This window comes from Diceros bicornis, chromosome 39 (genome assembly GCF_020826845.1).
Source record: "Diceros bicornis minor isolate mBicDic1 chromosome 39, mDicBic1.mat.cur, whole genome shotgun sequence".
NCBI classification, from domain to species: domain Eukaryota; kingdom Metazoa; phylum Chordata; class Mammalia; order Perissodactyla; family Rhinocerotidae; genus Diceros; species Diceros bicornis.
Window position 1 is genome coordinate 11,147,906 of NC_080778.1, and position 20,363 is coordinate 11,168,268.

At 46.4% G+C, this 20,363-nt stretch overlaps 1 protein-coding gene and 1 long non-coding RNA gene across 2 annotated transcripts in view; one reads left to right on the forward strand and one right to left on the reverse strand.

Moving 5' to 3' along the window:
- Positions 1–20,363, reverse strand: part of TULP4 (TUB like protein 4) — a 227,455-nt gene that overhangs the window by 16,152 nt on the left and 190,940 nt on the right. The window contains 3 exon segments of the mRNA XM_058534065.1: positions 6,567–6,801; positions 7,858–8,082; positions 19,106–19,272. Coding sequence (XP_058390048.1) covers positions 6,567–6,801; positions 7,858–8,082; positions 19,106–19,272 — 627 coding nt within the window.
- Positions 7,999–10,742, forward strand: LOC131399669 (uncharacterized). The gene is made up of 3 exons (XR_009217183.1): positions 7,999–8,125; positions 8,383–8,460; positions 10,681–10,742. It is a non-coding gene; the product is annotated as an uncharacterized LOC131399669 (long non-coding RNA).

Here is a 20,363-nt window from a genome sequence, read left to right on the forward strand (position 1 = left end):
CCATGTTTAACATCCTCCTCAAAACCCCTTCTCCTTTGCTGCCTTCCTCACACAGCCTCACATCCCCTCACATCCCTTCACCACCCAAACCCTGCTCTGCCCTACCTCAGGTCTGCCCTCACTGGAAGTACCTCATTCTTCAAAATCACTTTGTTTTGCTGACAAAAGCCTCATTCCCTCAAGGCACCAAGAGCCTTGCCAAGCAATAAAAAAGCTGCATCATTCAATCACAATGAAATAATTTATAGACTATGAGCGATTTTACCATTCAAAAGGGCTGTTTACATTTGAAAGGATGAGTTTGTAATCCAAACTAATCTCTGTTTCTGAACACGTGGAGGTGACATCTGTGTGGAGGTGACATCTGTGAATGGGGCCTCTCTGAGGGCCCTGGAGGCAGGTCAGAACAACTTGGCGTGCTACTTGGAAGGAGACTAGCTGACGCCCGATCGGTGTTACTACATCAGCCTCTCCAACTACTTCCTGAATCAGAAGGCACGACTCGTGAATCCAGCAAGCTGGAGTGGTGTGCATCTGAGTTCCATCAAATAAAAAGGCTTAATTCACACGCCCCAAGCAGTGCTTTACATTATTTAACTTAGGAGCCCTAGATCAAAGGAAGCTTGGCCACGATTCCAAAACGCATGTAAGCCCACAGAACGCTTCCCCTGTGTTCACGAGCACAGAGCCAGTTCACCGACCTGAGGAAATTCAGTAACGTATTGTCCACTCAACTCCTGATCGACTTGCTGATGCCGGGGTTTTGTAATTGCTGGATGTCATACCCTTTGCTTTTTTCCTTTACTCACGTCTTAGTCTGTGTGGGCTGCTATACCAAAATACCACAGACTGGACGGCTTATAAACAAGAGAAATTTACGTCTCACAGTGGGGAGGCTGGAATTCCGGGATCAGGGTGCCCGCATGGTGGGGTTCTGGTCACGGCCCTCTTTGGGGTTGCAGACGGCTGACTTCTTGCTGTGTCCTCACATGGCAGAAGGGGCTACTTTCTGGAGCCACTTTTATAAGGCAATAATCTCATGATTATAAAGGCTCCGTCCTCATAACCTAATCACCTCCAAAGGCCCCACCTCCTAATTCCATCACACTGGGCATCAGGATTACAACATATGAATTTGGGGGGCATAAGCATTCATAACCACTTTTATTTTATTGTCTGTCTCCCCAACTAGTGGAAGGAGAGTTGCCTGTCTCGCCTCCTGCTGTAACTCTAGAGACCAGAACAACGCAGAGACTCGATAAATACTTTCTGAAAGAAAAACGAGGTCTCTCCCTGACGCCTGGCTGCACCCCAGACTAACTGCAGCAGGATCCTGGGAGTGGACGCGGGCACTGTCGATTTTTAAGGCTCCCCAGTGATTCCCATGAGCAGCCAGGGCTGAGAACCACTCGCCCAGGAGCAGAAGGACTTCCCCATAGAACGGACTTAAAGGGGGCGGCGTGAGAAGAAGGGAGTTGCTTTCTGAGACAAGCCCCAAGTCCTGCTTGTTCAGTGTTACAGTTACACACTTGGAGGCTCATCACTCTGCTCCCTGTCGTCAACAACTAGAAATTCAGTGCAGCACGTCAGAGTAAGACCCAGGGAGCCTGGGGGTGATGGACATCTGTACCTCTTATTTCTAGAGATTCTGCATCATTAATTTATCATGAAAATTCTGGAAGAAACATCCAAGTTGTAGAAAAATGTAAGTTGGGATTCCTCTTTGAGAACAGAAGGCTGAACTGTAATGTTTGGGGCTTCACATCCCAGTTTTGTCAGTTTGCAAGAATATGCTTATTTCATCTGGGTTGAGGCCTTTTCAAAACACACAACCCAAATCAGGTATCTTTTTAGAATTTGAAAAAAATCTTTAAGCACAGTTTCAAAGCTTTTAAATAAAAGTTCTGTCTTAGTCTGCTTGGGCTGCCATAACAAAATACCACAGACCAGGTGGCTTAAACAAGAGAAATTTATTTCTCACAGTTTGGGAGGCTGGAAGTCCGAGATCAGGGTGCCAGCATGCCAGATTCTGGTGAGGGCTGTCCTCCTGGCCTGCAGACGGCCACCCTCTCACTGTGTCCTCACGTGGGCTTTCCTCAGCGTATGTGTGTGTGTGTGTGCAGAGAGATCTCTCTTCCTCTTCTTACAAAGCCACCAATCCTACTGGATTAGGAGCCCACCCTTACAGCCTCATTTAACCACAATCACCCCCTAAAAGCCCTGTCTCCAAATACAGTCACATGGGGGTTAGAGCTTCACCATATGAACTTGTGGGGTAGACACAATTCAGTCCACACATTCCGCCCCTGGTTGCCCCCTCATTCACATCCTTCTCCCACGCAAAATACATTCATTCCATCCCAACACTCCCAAAAGTCTTAACTCACTCCAGCATTAACGCTAATGTCTAAAATCCAGAGTCTCATCTAAATATCACCTCAATCAGAAATGAGTGAGAGCCGAGATACGACTCACACTGTGGCAAAACTCCCTTCCAGCCGTGAACCTGTGAAACCAGACAAGTTACGTGCTTCCAAAACACACAAGACGGCGGCGGGCCAGGCACAGGGTGACATTCTCATCCCAAAGGGAGACACAGGAGAGAAGGAAGGGCCCCAGGCAAGTCCAAAGCCTAGTAAGGCGAATTTCTAGACCTTAAGGCTTGAGAATAACCCTCTTTGGTTCAATACTCTGCCCTCCAGGCCCACTGGGGTGGCAGTGTCACCCCACAGCTCGAGGTGGGGGTCCCCACGGCTCTGCGGGGCTGGGGTCTTGTCCTCAACGCTCCGGGCAGAGGCTGTCTAGCCTGCTGAAACTGAGGCAGTGGCCCTGATGACCTCTGAATCGCTTTTGGGGTCATTTTTCCCTCTTGAAGAATAGTGCATGTTCCTAGCTGACCAGCTCCATCATCCCGTCCTGTCAAATCCAGGAAGTCAACAGCCTTCCTTCGTCTCGGCCCGTATGGACAGGCTGAGAACTTTCCAAATCTCCAAGTTCTGGTTCCTTTTTGCTTAACAATTCCTTCTTCAGTCTGTCTCTCTCCTCTCTCATTTTACTATAAGCAGTTAGGAGGAACCAAGCCAATCCTCCAAAACTACTTAGAAATTTCTCAAATATCCAATTTCATTTGCTTGCAAGTTTTTTTTTTTTTTTTTGTGAGGAGGACCAGCCCTGAGCTAACATCCAATGCCAATCCTCCTCTTTTTCTGCTGAGGAAGACTGGCGCTGGGCCAACATCCATGCCCATCTTCCTCCACCCTACATGGGACGCCGCCACAGCATGGCCCAACAAGCGGCGCATCGGTGCACACCCGGGATCCCAACCGGCGAACCCCCGGGCCGCCGCAGCGGAACGTGTGTACCTAACCACTTGCGCCACCGGGCCGGCCCCTGCTTGCAAGTTTTATCTTCCACAAAACACTAGAACACAGTTCAGCCAAGGTCTGTGCCACTTTACAACAAGGCTCGCCTTCCTCCAGTTTTCAATAACATGTTCCTCATTTCTGTCTGAGACCTCACCAGATATGGCCCTAATATCCATATTTCTAACGTGTACCTCAAAACCCTTCCAGCCTCGACCCACGACCCAGTTCCAAAGCTGCTTCTACATTATAGGTATTTGTTACAGCAGTTCCCCACTTCTTAGTACTAAAATCTGTGTTAGGGTTCTCCAGAGAAACAGAACCAATAGGAGGCAAATATATATACACACACATACAGAAAAAGAGAGAGCGATCATAAGGAGTTGGCTCACGCGATAATAGAGGCTGAGAGGCCCCAAGGTCAGAGTGCCAGCCTGTCTGGGGTCTCGGCTTGTGGATGCACACCTTGCTGTGTGCTCACGTGGCCTTTCCTCAGTGTACGCGTGCGTGTCGAGAGAGAGCTCTCCCTCTTCCTTTTCTTATAAGGCCATCAATCCTATCCAATTGGGACCCCACCTTCCTTAAAAGCTCTATCTCCAAATACAGTCACATTGCGGATTGGCATTTTAACACGTGAATTTTGGGGGGACACAATTCAGTCCATAGCAAGCTCTGACTAAAGATTTCCTTTGGAAAATTTGTGAACTTTTGCTAAAAAAAAATTATTGGGATTCATGCTATCTATTATAAAAACACACAGTGGTAATACTGAGAAACACATTTGTTAAGTTACTTGGGGGACATTTACAACAGGGGATCAAAAACTTCAGAGCATAGCAATCCCCTGGGGCCCCCACTAAGTTGCAGATTTCTAGGCGTCGCCCCCAACGTGCTGAACCAATCTAAGGGGCAGGCCTAGGAACCTGGATTCAAGTAAGTATCCCAGGCGATCTGCAGGAAGGTGGCCCGGGGACCACATCTAAGAAACGACGACATGGAGGACTGAGAGAGTTCATCAGCTTCTCACGATGAGCAAGTCCTGGCTTCTCAAAGTCAGGAATCCTCTCCTCTCTGAACCAGGTTACATCTACCACTTGGTTGGCAATTAGTCATGTTCTGCCTTGTGACACATCTTCTGTTTTTGTCTCGAGTTATTTAAATCTTGACTTTTTTATTGAACTTTTCAAGTGTTAAGTTGTCTTTCACCCAAAAGGGATCATGAACTCCCTGAAAGCAGAGATGCCCCGGCACTGCTTCACAACCACAGGAGACTCGAGGACCGTGTGCAAGGCAGGCACTCAATAAGTCCCGCCTATCTGCTTTGCTTTACAACTTTTTCATTATAAAAACACAACACCTCCTTCCCCACAGGCCTGTTAGCAACCGGGCCAGCCTGTGTTGGGAGGAGCTGACAAATGTGACCACTACGGAGAAGCAGGCCCTGGGATGCTCAGGTCAGGTCCACGCAAGCAAGGTCTTAGGAGGCTGCAGCCTTGTCCCTACAGCACAGCCCCCACTGCTTCTGTCCTGTTCTTCAGTGGGAAATTGATGCACCGGAGCGGGGGAACAGAAGCAAGCTCTTCACGTAAGTTCCCGTCAACACGGAATCCGAGCATAGGTTTTATAAAACTGCATACACGGGAGGAACCTTAGAGACAACGACCCCGCTGAGAACCGGCGATGCGCCCTCGGGTTCAGGACCTTTCCCAAGTCCCACCATCAGTCATCTCTAACCGCCATGGCTCCTGTCTTCTCTCTTCCCCTGAAACTGCAACTTCCTTCTAAGTTCATGTGCACTGCTCTCTGGCTTCTCTCACTTTGCCTTCCTTCCTTCTGAATCTTCCCTCTCCCTCCTTTCCACCTGCCTCCCTACCAGCCTCCAATTCTTCTCGCTCTCCCTGCTCTTGGTACTAGGTCATCACATGACTCAAAAGACGAAATAACTGACTAATATCCAATTTTTAAAGTATAGTTTCACTGCTTTCAATTTTACGCGCTAACACTGACAGCAGAATGTTGCTACAGATGCGGAGCATTCCAATAAAGAAAAGCAGACAGCAAGTGGATCGACTGTAAAATACTGAGGTGGGCAAGTGAGGCCAAGGTTGAAAAAGCCCATTGCACGTGACACTCGGATAACTGGTGATGCTACACGGCGCAGCGGCTTCAGGGACAGAATGGGGGCAGAGGCCAGTCTAACGGGCGGGAGAGGGAACAGGAGCTGTGAAGTGGAGAGAAGAAGTACGCACTAATGAAAACAAATCTAATTCAACCCACGTTGTCCCATGGTCAGGCGCTTGCCAGGCACTGGGGGTACAAAGATGACTCAGTTCCCTCCCTCCGGGGCCCTCATGATTCAGGGACTGTGTGCCCCGAGGGATACCAGCAGCTCAACTGACTGACGGGCAACGGGCACAGAGGGGAGAGCTGCTCACTCCACTCTAGGTGATGGGCAAGATTTCACAGGGAGGCGGCGGAACGTTTGAGCCAGCAGGTACTGTTGACAGAGGCCACAGGCCTCGACAGTGACTACAAACAAAAAGAGCAAAGTCCCTTCCCTGGAGGCTCACACTCTAGGGTCCCAGAGAGAGGTGTGCAGTGAGCACCCTGAATACGGCAACGGAGTCATGAAGATTGGTATAAGAGAGTCTTTAGAAGGAGGGAGTGACTGTCATGCGAAAATCTTCACGGACCAGCAAGAAAGTCTCCTTGGTCATCAGCTAAAAAGCAGCTAAGGGTGGCTTAGCGAGAGCAGAAGCAGGATCCCAGCAGGAGGCTGAGGAGCAGGCTGAAGGTCTGAAGCGTTTAATCCTGTCACTCGCTCTGGGGGGCAGCGACGGCACCTCACTGCTGTTTTGACTGTCTCAATAGCACATTAAGGCCCTCAGTGGATACCTGACAAATAACTGAAAGAGGAGGCTGCCATTCCCAAAAGGCCCGTGCCAGCCTCCCCTTGATGACAGCCGATGTCTCCTCCCCCCACAGCCCCAGCCACACGGAGCCTCACGGAACGCTCTTAAAAACCCGTCGGACAGTCCACTTAGGGAATCGGTAACTTCAGTAGGATTTTGGAAACGGAGTAGCTTCAAGGATGTTCCACGCTAGCCAAACTTTCACAGATAGGCGTTACCTTTGCGTGGGCAGTCAGGAATACTAGTCCGCACCCCCCGAGAGGGGTCTGCAGTCCCTCGGCGAGGGGCCCACCTGCTTTGCTGTCTGACCGCGGGTCCATGATGACGAACTCCGGCCGCAGCTTGCTGACGCGCCGCCCCTTGAGGACGGGCACGAGCCCGCCCAGGTACTCCAGGTAGAGCGTGTAGCACGGGCCGCCCACCTCCGGGTCGTCCTCTGTGCGCTTCATGGTGCAGTGCAGACGCTCGTTGCCGGCCGAGGGGTAGCTGACAAAGTCGCGCATGTTGTTGGGGTCCGGAATCGGGGGCTGGAGGCAGGACGTGGAGAGAAAAGAGTGTGCACGTCACTGATTACCCTGGTGGAGCACTGGCTGGCAGCTCGGGGAGGATTAACTGTGCGGTGCGGAACAATGACTCCCAACTCTGGGCGCACGTCACAACCTCCTAGCAGCTTTCAGAGACCTCAGCCCGGATGCCACCACAGACGATGGAACTGGAATCTTGTGGGGGTGAGCCTGGGCATGTGTATGTTCTAAAAACTCCCCAGGAGATTTTAACGAGCAGCCAGGGTCCAGAATCACTGGTGTGGAACCAAGAGTGTAAAGCAACTTGAAGAAAATATCACAACAGATTCTAAAACTCGGATGTTTTAGGAAAAAAGTAACCAAGAAGTCAATCTGATACTTAGAAGCAGAGACAGAAAACAAAAAAGAGAACACAGGAAGCAACCTACGTGCCGAGGGCCAGAGGGAACGGGGAACCCACACTGGAACAGCCACAGGCAGGTCCAGTCCACATACTACCATAGCGACAGACCAGTTCTCAAGCTCCAGTCAGCATAGAGGACGCTGACAACGAGGGCTGGGTGAGGGTCGCCCCTCCGCACAGTGATGAGGAGAGCAGGCCCCAGGATTGACAGGGTCCCATCCTGACCGTTCCCCTAACGAGCCACAGAGCAAGTCCCTCACTTCTAAGAACGCGTTTCCTGCTTTCTCAAGAGGGGATAACGGCAGCATCTGCCAGGGAGTCAGGACTGAACAAGGCAGACTGATCATCAGGACGACAACGGCAGCCATGCTCAGGATACTGCCTCTGCCATGAGAAAGCTAATGCCTATCACACAAGGTGACTCTCTTGTGGACACTAAGGGTGATGCTAGGGACAGACTGCATGTGTGGGAGACCAAGGTGGGACTTTGCGGAGCTGCACACCTTCATCTTGCAGAGGAGCAGACGTGACTTCTATGCTCCTGCTCTGGGATTCTCGCCTGTGTTCCCTGTCTCTGCCCTGCTCTTGGCGAGCCTTCGGGAACAGGCAGCCAGCACGAGTGAGGAAGGAGGAGAAGGTGAGTGGAAGCGTTTTACCTTGATGGTGGGGATGAAGGCAGTGGAGAGGTAGGAGCAGAGGCGGGGGGGCAGGGTCAGCTTGCTGACATCCTTGTCCTCTCGCAGGGCGCTGGCGATGGCCTGCTGGCACAGCAGCTGCAAGCTGGACACGCGGTGCTCCACACGGACCACGTACAGGGCTGGTCCTGATGCCATCAGCAGCCGCGAGTCCCGGTGTCCCCAGCAGATGGAGATGATGGGGCGCTGCCAAGAAGTGAAGGGAGACTACACTTAAGCTGTCGCTCTTGTAAGCAAAGATCATGCATGCTTGTGTCAAGCCAAATCAAGTGACCTGATAGTTCTTGAGGATACTGGTTTTAAAAAGCACAAGAGAGGATGTTAAATACCATATTACAAAAATTCAGTATTTCCATTGAAAAGCAGTTAGATCCCCAGGCCACAGCACAAAGCACTGGAATAGTTTTATAAAGTTCTTTTACACGTATTATCTCATTTAATTTGGTGCCATAAAACCTAACTTAGCTCTTATGACGTTTCTCCCAGGAGATGCAATCAGCCTGGGGGACTGTACTGCATATTCCTTACTGAAGCTCTGCTATCTGGAACCCCAAGTAACTGGTGGTAGGTATTCCCATGGCTTGGGAAGGTGGTGAGGAGGCAGACCAGACGGCTCTTCCCTTTTGTCCCGACAGGGAGCATTTTAGAGTCAAACCATCATTGGATTTGGGGTCACAAGCTATGTGACCTGGGAACTATGATGTAACCCTTGGAAGTCTCCTACTTTCTCATGAGCAAAATGGGAGCTGTGAGGACTAAAGGAGATGAAAGACGTCAAGTGCTTTGGGACCTATCACCAGTTATAACCCATAGATATTAAGTCACTGTTATTCTCAGCCATTCTCGAGCTGATGGGGCAGAAAGAAAGTAGAAAGCTATCTGGAAAGGGGAGAGAGGGGAACACAGCTCCTGTGGCAGCTGCTCGAGGGGTCTGTGGCCATCATTTGCTTTGAAAAGGCAGGCTGAAATCCAAATGTGCAAGTTAGAAACTAGTTGTACTGAAAAAAATCCAAAGCTTTAGGGGTGCCATCTATGTAAGATGAGCCAAGGAAGAAAGAGGGAGGTGGAGGGAGTGATGGAGAAGCAGCGAGGGAATTTCTTCACTCCGATCTGGACAGATGGAGTTCTAATTTAATGAGGTCTTGAGGGGTTTCAATGATCAGAAGTGGGGCTATCAGATCTTTTATACGAATGACAGATAGGAACAGAGTTTTCACAACACTTTAGTGACAAACATCAAGATAAAAGGAACACATGAAGACGCTTGCTTAAAATAGCCTCCAGGGTCGGCTAATCCTGGTTTGAACTTCAAAACACAATGCCGGGCTGAAGATAATTCATCTTCCATTTCCATCACAGTGAGGCCAGGCAGCCACAGCCTCCTGGAGGAGGACCACGGAGCCTAGAACTCAAGTCTGGGGGCTTCCGGCGTACTTCCAAGATGGGCCTCCTTCTAAGAGGATCCCACGCGGAGGGTAGACCCCAGAGAGGGGCCTGTTAATTTAGAGCAAGGCAGAATCTCTGCTGAAGACAGGGCAGACAGCACATTAAAAATACACACCAAATTTATTTGGTATCATCAACCCCCTTACGTGCAGGTTAGGACTAAAGTTCTATTCGTACCAAAGTCATGCTTAATCTTAAAGATACACACCACCCGCCACCCCTGAGCCTCCTAAGATAATATGTACAACTTAGAGCTCAAGTCACGAAGGACAGTTTTCACTTAGCACAATCTGACCGGTTGGAACTGGCTGCAGAAATCTCAGACACTGCTTTCTCCCAATTTCCCATTACTTTTGAGCCCATTTATCTGACATGCCAAGGGTTATGATGTATGAATTACATATATATATATATTTTTATCCTCCTGTGTCCTTCCTCCGTCTGGTTCTGTTTTTCATAGTAACTATCTCTATGTAACAGTTGATTACAAGTTTGGGGAGGATCTTACATACTTATCATAATGACAGTTTTATATATCTCTTACGTCTTTGTACAAAGGAACTTAAACCACTTACAGTTTCAAACTGGATAAAAATCCTCTCTGTTACATTTACATGTACAATCACTAAGCATCATAACAAAAATAACAATTATGTCTTAAAAACTTAACTACGTTCCAATAGCACATTGAGTTATCTTGATAAGCACATATATTATCTCATTTAATCTTAACTCTACCACGTAGGCATCACTATTCCTATTTAACATATGAGGAAACTGAGCTAAGAGAAGCTAAGTAACTTGGTTACAGCCAATAAACAGGAGAGCTGCAATTCTCACCCATTTCCCTCTCAACCCCACAGCTTATGCTCATCTTACTACAAGGTGCCACCACTCTCTTTTTTTTTTTTTTTTTTTGTGAGGGAGATCAGCCCTGAGCTAACATCCGTGCTAATCCTCCTCTTTTTGCTGAGGAAGACTGGCTCTGAGCTAACATCTAGTGCCAATCCTCCTCCTTTTTGTTTTCTTCCCCAAAGCCCCAGTAGATAGTTGTATGTCATAGTTGCACATCCTTCTAGTTGCTGTATGTGGGACGCGGCCTCAGCATGGCCGGAGAAGCAGTGAGTCGGTGCACGCCTGGATCCGAACCCGGGCCGCCAGTAGCAGAGCGTGCGCACTTAACCGCTAAGCTACGGGGCCGGCCCAGTGCCGCCTCTCTTAAGTGTCAGTATAGCGATACAACCACCTAAGAACGCGTAATGGCCCACTACCAAACTTAACTATCTGCCCATCACAGATAATAACGAACCCAAATTCTCCCCTCTGGTCTCCCCTTAGTTCATTTGCTCAAGGCCATTTTACCCAGAAACAAACCAAACAACATGTCTGTAGAAGAGACAAATAGACAAGAGGAGAAACTAGCTGCATACACAGCCAGCCAATGGACAACGACTGGAATGATTCATTACAGCAGAAAAGGATCCAGAGGTCACGTGGGCCCACAAGCAGGGATAAAGCAGCCAAGGAGTCCTGGTAGAGGAGCACGAAGCAGCAGTGGGGCAGCCTGTCTCCGAGGCGAGCAAGGGCCGTGCTACTTCATGCTGGGCCTTGCAGCAACGAGGAAACTGAGAATTCTCAGCACGAAGTGAAAGGACCGGACGCCTGGAAGCTAGAGCCCAGGAGAAGAGAGCTGGAAGCGTGCAGCCTGGAGAGGCGGCGCTGCAGGGGCTCAAGGAGCAGCCGTTCTCTGCAGCCAGGTCACCAGGAAACCGCCCCTTCTCCCCGCAGGACGAGACCACCAAGGGCACTGACGGCTCAGTAACCTGGGCTGTGGCCTTCACCCGCTCAGGTCAGTGACAGTTTATCCATTTCAGCAAAGGGGGGAACACATCCTCATCTAATAAAAATAAGTTAAAATAACTAAATAATTAAAAATAATTACAGCATACACTCCACGTGAGACAATGAAGTAGCAAAATACATACTGTACCCTTGCCGTAATAAATTTGAAGGCTGTCTTAGGAAAATAAGGAAGAATTTATAAACAGTGAGAGGTGACCCTCTTGTCTGAAGGTTTTCGAGGTATCGCTGACGTGGGGAAATCGATTACTGTAATTAACGTCGAGTGTGAGGCTGGGCGGCAGGGCTGTGACCTCTCAGGATCCCCTCTGGTCCTGTGAGCCCGCAGAAGATCCTTTATGTGGGATCTAACACACCACACGGTGCTTATAGTTAACAATACTGTACTGTATACTTGAAAGTTGCTAAGAGAGTAGATCCTAAATGTTCTCACCACAGAAAAGAAACGGTAATTAATTGTACACCTTAAACTTACACGATATTCATGTCAATTATATCTCAATACAGCTGGAAACGAACACAAACAAGAAAATTAACACACACAATATCCTTTTATACCTTTATACTTTTTTAATACGTCATCTTGCTTTTTTAAAGTCTCACTTCCTGTTGGTGCTCATTTCTCTGTGCTGTTTACTGGTACTCTAGCCTACAGAGCCCTCACTACAGATGTTCTGCCGTTTTCAGAAAGAACAAGAGTCGAAGTGGAGGAAAGTGCACATGCCTGCAGGCATGGGGTGTAGGGCATCTTGATTTAGCAGTCTCACAACCAGCAATTTCTGCCACTCCTTCCTCTAGGATCTGCCACGCTGGCAGAACACGAGTCCGCCCCATTTGCCGGCCCTCAGCCCTCGCCCACAGCGCGCCGTCCTCCCCAGGAACTGCTCACCTATGGGGACCAGCTGCGGCAGAAGAGAAACATACAAAAGATCAATTCCCATAAACCCGGGAACACACAAGGGTGCACACAGACGCAACTCCCACAGATTAATGTTTGTGTTTGAACAGCTGCCATCTGCTAGGGAAAAACTCAGTTGTAAATCTGTGGACTTAATCTCTTTCCCAAATCACACAAAATGACTATTTTTAGAACCGTGAAGTTGATAACATTCAAATCTTCATTTGCGTAGGGAAGTTCATATATTTTGCACGTCTAAATTCGAGGCAGAAGGGCAAGAAAATGAGCTGTGTTTTCGGGAGCATTAGTGTGGCGGAATCTAGGGCTTTGGTGAGTTTGATGGAACAACGAGAGGTGTTACTCAGCTGGAGAGGCCCATGCGCTGTTCATGGGGAGGTTAGGTGAGTGGTTAATGCATAGTCAAGTTGTCCCCAAGTGTCTCCCTCTTGCCACGTCTGATGCTGAGCCATTTCACAGAAGTGCAGTTACCTGGTTCACCTTCCTTCCCCTGCTAGAGCATCACGGGATGTGTTAGTAAATGCCAGTTTCGACCCCTTATGGCACATGAGGAAGACACACTATATACCCCCAACCTTATCTCCTGCCGCTATATAATATACGCCATGCACCCATGCGATCATTTATTCATCTACTGAGTTGGCAATGAGTCATTCAGTAATATCTGTTAAATGTGTCCAATGGGCCAGCACATTCCAGGTGTTGGGGGTTGACACTGAATCAAACAAATTGCTGGCCCTCATGGACCTGACACTCTGAGGCTGGACGGAGACAGGTAAATACCCAAGTCTCTCTGGCAGGGGCCACCTGATACTGTCAGGCAGTGAAAAGCCTATGAAGTGAAAAGAGAGACAAGTGGCCAGAGAAGGTGCAAGGGGGGTGGCTTCAGCCCAAGGCAGGAAGAGAAGGCTGCTCCAACGAGGGAGTCTCACACGAGGCCTGACTGAGAGGAGGGAGTTTCCTTATTGTTTTAATTGGAATTGGAAGCTTCCTCACTACATCACTATGTTTGTATACAGCAGTGAGTTGTATGGAGTCTTCTAAAAACTTCAGAGATGAAAGATAATTTCCAGATTAAAGACAAGCTGCTCAAGCAGGATTAGAGTCAACAGACAACACAAGGGTCAACAGCAGCCACGCTGGCCCGAGAGGGAAGGCGAGGCCGCCCGAGTGCACGGTTTCCAGCGGGTGCGCCCAGCGGAGGACTGACTCCCGGGCCCATGGAGCAGTCCAATCCCTGGGAAGGTCCCCACAGCCCTTTCCCACACTCTGGCCCTCTTTCTCAGCTCCCCCTAAGAAGAAGGTGGGCATCTCTGTCTTAGAGGAAACGTACTTCAGAAGCTGAACAGCCCCTGGCAGAAGGGGACGTTTAATGTTTGTGCAATTGTGTACAAAGAAGGAAAGCTTTCTAGAATAGTTCACTCTTAAACAGACCAAGCTGGTGACTGGTCACCATCAAATTGTGTTGGTTGGAGCCATGGACAGTTTTGAATACTAAGCTACAATGGTGTGGCCACCACCGAAGTTGCAGTAATAAAAGCCAACTCAGGATTCAGTCACTGAAATCTCCATTTTAAAAGCATACACTCTTCTCGGGGCCGGCCCGGTGGTGCAGCGGTTAAGTGCGCGCACTCCGCTGTGGCGGCCCGGGTTTCGGATCCTGGGTGCGCATCAACGCACCGCTTGTCAAGCCATGCTGTGGTGGCGTCCCGTATAAAGTGGAGGAAGATGGCACAGATGTTAGCCCAGGGCCAGTCTTCCTCAGCAAAAACAGGAGGATTGGCAGATATTAGCTCAGGGCTGATCTTCCTCACACGCACACACAAAAAAGCATACACCCTTCTTGTGTTTTGTAAGCAGACAACCCCAGGAAGGACTTTCTCATCTGTTGACAGCAAACAACAGGAAAAGCGCACCTATGGCAGCTTCGTGAGAACAGTGGAGTCAATCCTCAACAGAAGGAGGCCAAGACATTTTTGCCAGAGGATTCTCCTTCAAGAGCACAGACGTCTATACCCACAGATGCCATCTCTGATTTAATTTTTCAGTTCCTACACCTACATCTTCTTCCTTTTCTTTCTCTCTTAATTTTTTTACCCAAATATATTACATCAACAACTGAACATTATAGAATATAAGGTGACTCCTTCCAACTTGCCTTTAATGCAAAAAAAAGTTCATAAAGCTAAAAAAAAAAAACCAACCAACCAACGAAAACCCAGACCCAAATTACTGAAGCCTGCAAACTTCAGTCAGTAGTGCTAATTCTAAATATCTGTTGTCTGATTATCAGATATGCAATTATATATATATATATATATATATATAGACGGTCACAGATAACAGCTAACGAGATGAATTATAGAATTTCAAATTACAACAAGTAGGAAGGAAAGGAAAATAAATTGTAGCGTATTTCCCTATAAGAGCTTCTGCCATTTACACGTAAGGCATTGCTGTTATGTGTAAATCAGGAGAATCAATTTTAAAGCCGAGGCTGCAGAAGGTTTGTGTTGGGCAATGGCTTTGTACGCAATAACCTACAATGTAATTAACTTGGAAATAAATTATCCAATCTAAACTGCATTTAGTTCTTTTCATAAACAGTCCAATAAATTGCCTAACTTCCTTCCTGCTATACAAATGTCCCTGCCTTTGGACAACTTGAATAGCATAGTACAGATAACATGTGATTTTAGAATCATTACAGACAAGAATTAAGTTGGTGCTACATATAATTTACATTGTACTTGATTTTTAATCTCATCATTATTTAACTTTCTATTATTGAGGCAATTTTTTCAATGATTGAAGCAGACCCTCAAATGAAAAGAAGAATCAATAATTTAAAATGCTGAGACACTATATGGACATTTTTCCCCAAAGGAAGATCAGCCCCTCTCTTGTCCCTGAGCCCCAAATAGTTTAAATTCAGGACTTACGTTAGTTTCATGAGACAGTTGATGAGGCCGTTTGCAGTGGGTAAAGCCTTCGAACTTCTACTACATTCTAGGCACACTGAAGATCAGGAAAATAAAGAAAATGTGGTCTCTGACTTCAAGAAAACAAGACAAATAGACAGAAAAGTCTAATATATGCCTGAGGTATTAAGCGCCCTGAGGGTACATTAGAGAAGAGGGGTGGCATTTGCTGGGAAGATTTACCAAAGGACCTGACTGTGCTGGTATTAAGGAGGATGGATTTCCCCAAGCTGAGATGGCAGGAAGAACATTCCCCGAAGAGGGAACAGAACGCCGGCAAGAAAGGTGTCCTGCATCAGACAGAAGAGTGGACAACGTTGAACGTACTTGGAGTGTGTTTCAGCACTTTGAGCCACACATATTCTAATAAATATGCAAGTCTTAATTCAAAATGGATCAAAGACCTGAAGGTGAGACCTGAAACTATAAAACTCATAGAAGAAAATATAGGCAACACACTATTCGACATTGGTCATAAAGGAATCTTTTCAGATGACATGCCTACCCAGACTAGGGAAACTAAAGAAAAAATAAACAAGTGGGACTTCATCAGATTAAAGAGCTTCTACAAGACAAATGAAACCAGAATCAAGATGAACAGACAACCCACCAACTGGGAGAGAGTATTTGCAAAACATACATCCGACAAGGGGTTGATCTCCATAATATATAAAGAACTTACACAACTGAACAACCAAAAAACAAACAACCCTGGGTCAAAAAATGGGCAGAGGAAATGAACAGACGCTTCACCAAAGAAGATATACAGATGGCCAATAGGCACATGAAAAGATGTTCAACATCACTAATCATCAGGGAAATGCAAATCAAAACAACACTAAGATATCACCTCACGCCTGTTAGAATGGCTATAATCACCAAGACAAAAAACAACAAATGTTGGAGAGGATATGGAGAAACAGGAACCCTCATACACAGCTGGTGGGAATGCAAACTGGTGCAGCCTCTATGGAAAAAAGGTATGGAGATTCCTCAAAGAATTAAAAATAGAGATGCCCTATGATCCAGCTATCCCATTACTGGGAATCTATTCAACGAATCTGAAATCAACAAACCAAAGAGGCTTATGCACCTATGCACCCCTATGTTCACTGCAGCATTATTCACTATAGCCAAGAAGTGGAAGCAACCTAAGTGTCCCTCGACTGACGACTGGATCAAGAAAATGTGGTATATATATACAATGGAATACATAAAAAAAGACAAAATTGTCCCATCTGCAACAACATGGATGGGCCTGGAGGGTATTATGTTAAGTGAGATAAGCCAGAAAGAGAAAGACAAACACTGTATGATCTCACTCATATGTGGAATATAAACCAATGCATGGACAGAGAAAACCGTACTGTGGTTACCAGGGGCAGTGGGGGTGGGAGGTCGGCACAAGGGGTGAAGGGAGACATATATATGGTGATGGACAAACAAAAATGTACAACCCAAAATTTCACAATGTTATAAACTATGAAAACATCAATAAAAAAAAAATGAAAGCCTTATTAACTCAGAGAGAGCTGAAAATTCCCATCCTCGCCTACTTGTCTTTCAGTTAGGCTAGGGATAGAAAGCTAGCATGAGATTTGACTGGGAAGGGCACAGAGCTCACGGGTTCAAACAGTCAACACAAAAAAGTGAAGAAAGCATATGTTGACAACTGTCCATCCACCAGTCCACTGAGCAGATATTTACTGAGCACCACTGTGTTCCAGACAACGCACTGGCAGTAGGGTCACAATTGTAAACAAGGTAGTCTCTCCGTCAATCCCAAATCTGTGGGACTCCAGTATCTGTGCTTATTTTGCCCCATTCCTTGGCCTCACGTTGATGGCCTCCGCTCTCCTCCACTTCAGCTATTCCCCGGGTTTGCCTCCCCACTTAGAATTACTTCACTTCTAACACAGGAAGCTGGATTTCCTATCCAACCACAACTTCCCAGCCTCTACTGATCAATTCTTGAAAATGCCTTATTATGACCTCACATTCCCCAGTCTCAGGTCATAAGGCATCTACCCACCCAGATTCCATGGCTGCCCATTTTTATAACATCCTTAGTGGTTCCCTAAATTTCTTTCTCTTTTTTGTCTTTCTGTTATAGTAATCTTTCCAATTCCTAATTTTAGGCAATCTGGACCACTTCTGCCTCTAGGGATTGTAGAGAAGGCATGGACAGCACTAACTCTCACTTTCAATGAACACTATCCAGCTTTGGCTGGGGCTTAATTTCAGCTTATTATCTTGAATGGTTCCTGCATCATATTCCTGTACACTAGCACTCAGAGCTTAGGGCTCAGTGCCAGCTGCACAGGAGCCCCTGAAAATACGTTTGCTGGATGCTTGAACAAATGAGCAAACAAATATGCTTGTGTGCCTATAGAAGATATTACATTGTCAAAAGATATGTTTAAATCCTACAACTCAACAACAAAATCCAAATAAACCAATTAAAAAATGGGCAAGGGTCTTGAATAGACACTTCTCCAAAGAAGACATACAAATGGCCAAAAGCACATGCAAAGATGCTCAACGTAACCAATCATCAGGGAAATACAAATCAAAGCCACAATGAGATACTACCTCACACCCATTAGAATGGCTACTATCAAAAGAATAGAAAATAAGTGTTGGTCAGGATGTAGAGAAGCTGGAATCCTTGTGCATGGTTGGTGTGAATGTAAAATGGTGCAGCCACCGTGGAAGATAGACGGCAGTTCTTTGAAAAACTAGAAATAGAATTACCATATGACCTAGCAATTCTACTTCCGGGTATTTATCTGAAAGAACTGAAAGCAGCATCTCAAAGAGATATCTGTACACCTCTGTGCACAGCAGCATTATTCCTAATAGCCAAAAGGTGGAAGGAACTCAAATGTCCATTGATAGATGGATAGATAAACAAAATGTGGTATATACATACAATGGCATATTATTTAGTCTTAAAAAGGAAGGAAATTCTGATAGTGCTACAACACACACTTGGAGTGTGTTTCAGCACTTTGATTCACACATATTCTAATAAATATGAATATGTGTGAATCAAACTTTGGATGGATGAACTTTGAGGACTTTGAGGATGGATGAACTTTGAGGACATTATGCTAAGTGAAGTAAGCCAGTTACAAAAAGACAAACATTGTATGATTCCACTTATATGAGGTACCTAGAGTAGTCAAATTCATAGAGACAGAAAGGTATAGAGTTTCAGTTTTACAAGATGAAAAGGTTTTGGGGATTGGTTACACAACAATATAATACACTTAATACTACTGAACTGTACACTTAAAAATGGCTAAGATGGTAAATTTTATGTTATGTGTATTTTACCACAATTAAAAAAAAAGACATATTTAAATAATTAATGCATCTAATTACAAATTTCGCCAGATCTGCTGTACCTGCCTCTCTGATGAGCTGGGTAAGGTTAGGACAGAGGCCCCTCATTGTGCATCAATCACCAATGACCTCCCAGACCCGTCTCCACTACACCCTACTAAGCACTTCATCTTCCACCATAACAGATGCAGACCAGAAACAAACTGGTCTAAAGATTTCTGGGAAATGAAAACAGATAGAAAGGGCCCACTTGTGCATACTTTTTTAAAGACCTTGAAGCTTTTTTACTTGTTGTTTAACAATAATTTAGCTGAAATGTACAAGTACATTACTGGCATAGCAAACATAAAGTCAGAGTGAATAAACGAAGGTTCAGCATTTACTTCTGCAAGTTTCTGATGTCTTTTTCAGACTGAAGACAAACACCAGCTCCTCTGCTCACTCACTGTCCACTCATCCGACTGGGGAGTGGAATAAAGTATTCTGGCTAAAAGGCACAAACTTCTTTTTCCCTTATTTCTTCTAGTTTATACCCCAACAAAAGATTAAAATCTGTCAAAGATAATTACAATGAGCATAAGCGACTCGTGAGTATTTAACAGAGATCGGGGCCTCTAACACAGTGGCGTCACAGTGAGTGTCTGACACAAGTCCTTACTTGCACAAGCGTGTCCAGTGTGAAGATGTGTTCCCCGCGAACATTGTAGAACTTGACCATGGCACTCTTCAGAAGAGGGCCGTTGGGAAGGTCACCAAGCTGGGTTTGCCGTTCCATACCAGCGACTGCCAGGAGGTCTCCCTGTGTGCACCACTGGGCCACCACCTCTGAAACACAAAGAAGAAACGGTCAGCATGAGGATGGGACCCTCTCTGAACCTTTCACTTAAGCAGTTTAAAAACAGAGCTGCTGAGCAAACACAACGGTGGCTCTTCCCCTTTCTCTCATGAAGACAACAGCTACCCGTCTCTGAAGACAATATAGACTCTATTTAAAAACAGGTGTTTATTACATGGATGGGGATTGCAGGTCCCCTGAAACATAACTAAATCCATCAAAAATCATATATGATAAAGCTGGCATGTTAAACATCTAACTCCAATACCTGCATTTCCATAAAGGCACCTGCAGAACTGAGACAGCAGGTAAGATAATAAAACCTATGACTGTACATCCTAGGTGGCTGCCTTTCCCACTGCTGTGCCCCCACTCCCAGAGATGGCTCAGAGGGTTTACAAATGCTCAGAGCCAACCAAGAGCAAAGCCTACATTTATATTCATTTCACTTCTGTGCACCACTGGGCAAAGTTCAGATAAAGGATATATCTGCATATGAAGGCCTTGACTTTTAGTCAACATTTGGATGTCGTGGGGGCTTAGGAAAGAAGATAAATACTTCTCGTGGGTGGTAGTGTTGTTAGAGAAACTTCCCCACTGGAGGTGTGATGCCCACCTACAAGGCATTCAGTACCTATAAGAAATGGCTATTAAATGGTTTGTCTAATCCCAATGTGAGCAATTTACTTATTCTTGCTGGTAAAACACGTTATTTGTACTAATAAGATTTATAGCATAGTTTTCTCCCTCAAGACTCTAAACCCATCTCTGATCCTTGAAATCTGGAACCCAGCGCCCTGTTCTGCAGAGAGGCTGGATGGAATTTAAGGGTGCTCCGCCACGACAGTGAAGTATTTCAGAGCCGAGCCTAGAATTCAGAAGCTCCTGAGCTCTATCAGATCACAGCACCCTTCTCTTATTCACGTGCGGTACTGATTCTGATGTTAATACCAGCCAGCGCATTCTGAGGTCACTGATGTTCCTTAACTTCCCCTTGAAGATGGGACAGTGGTTCCTGGGAAAAGATGGCTCTCAAGACCCAGAGAACCGAGAGCTTGCTCGTCAAGTTAGCCACAGACAG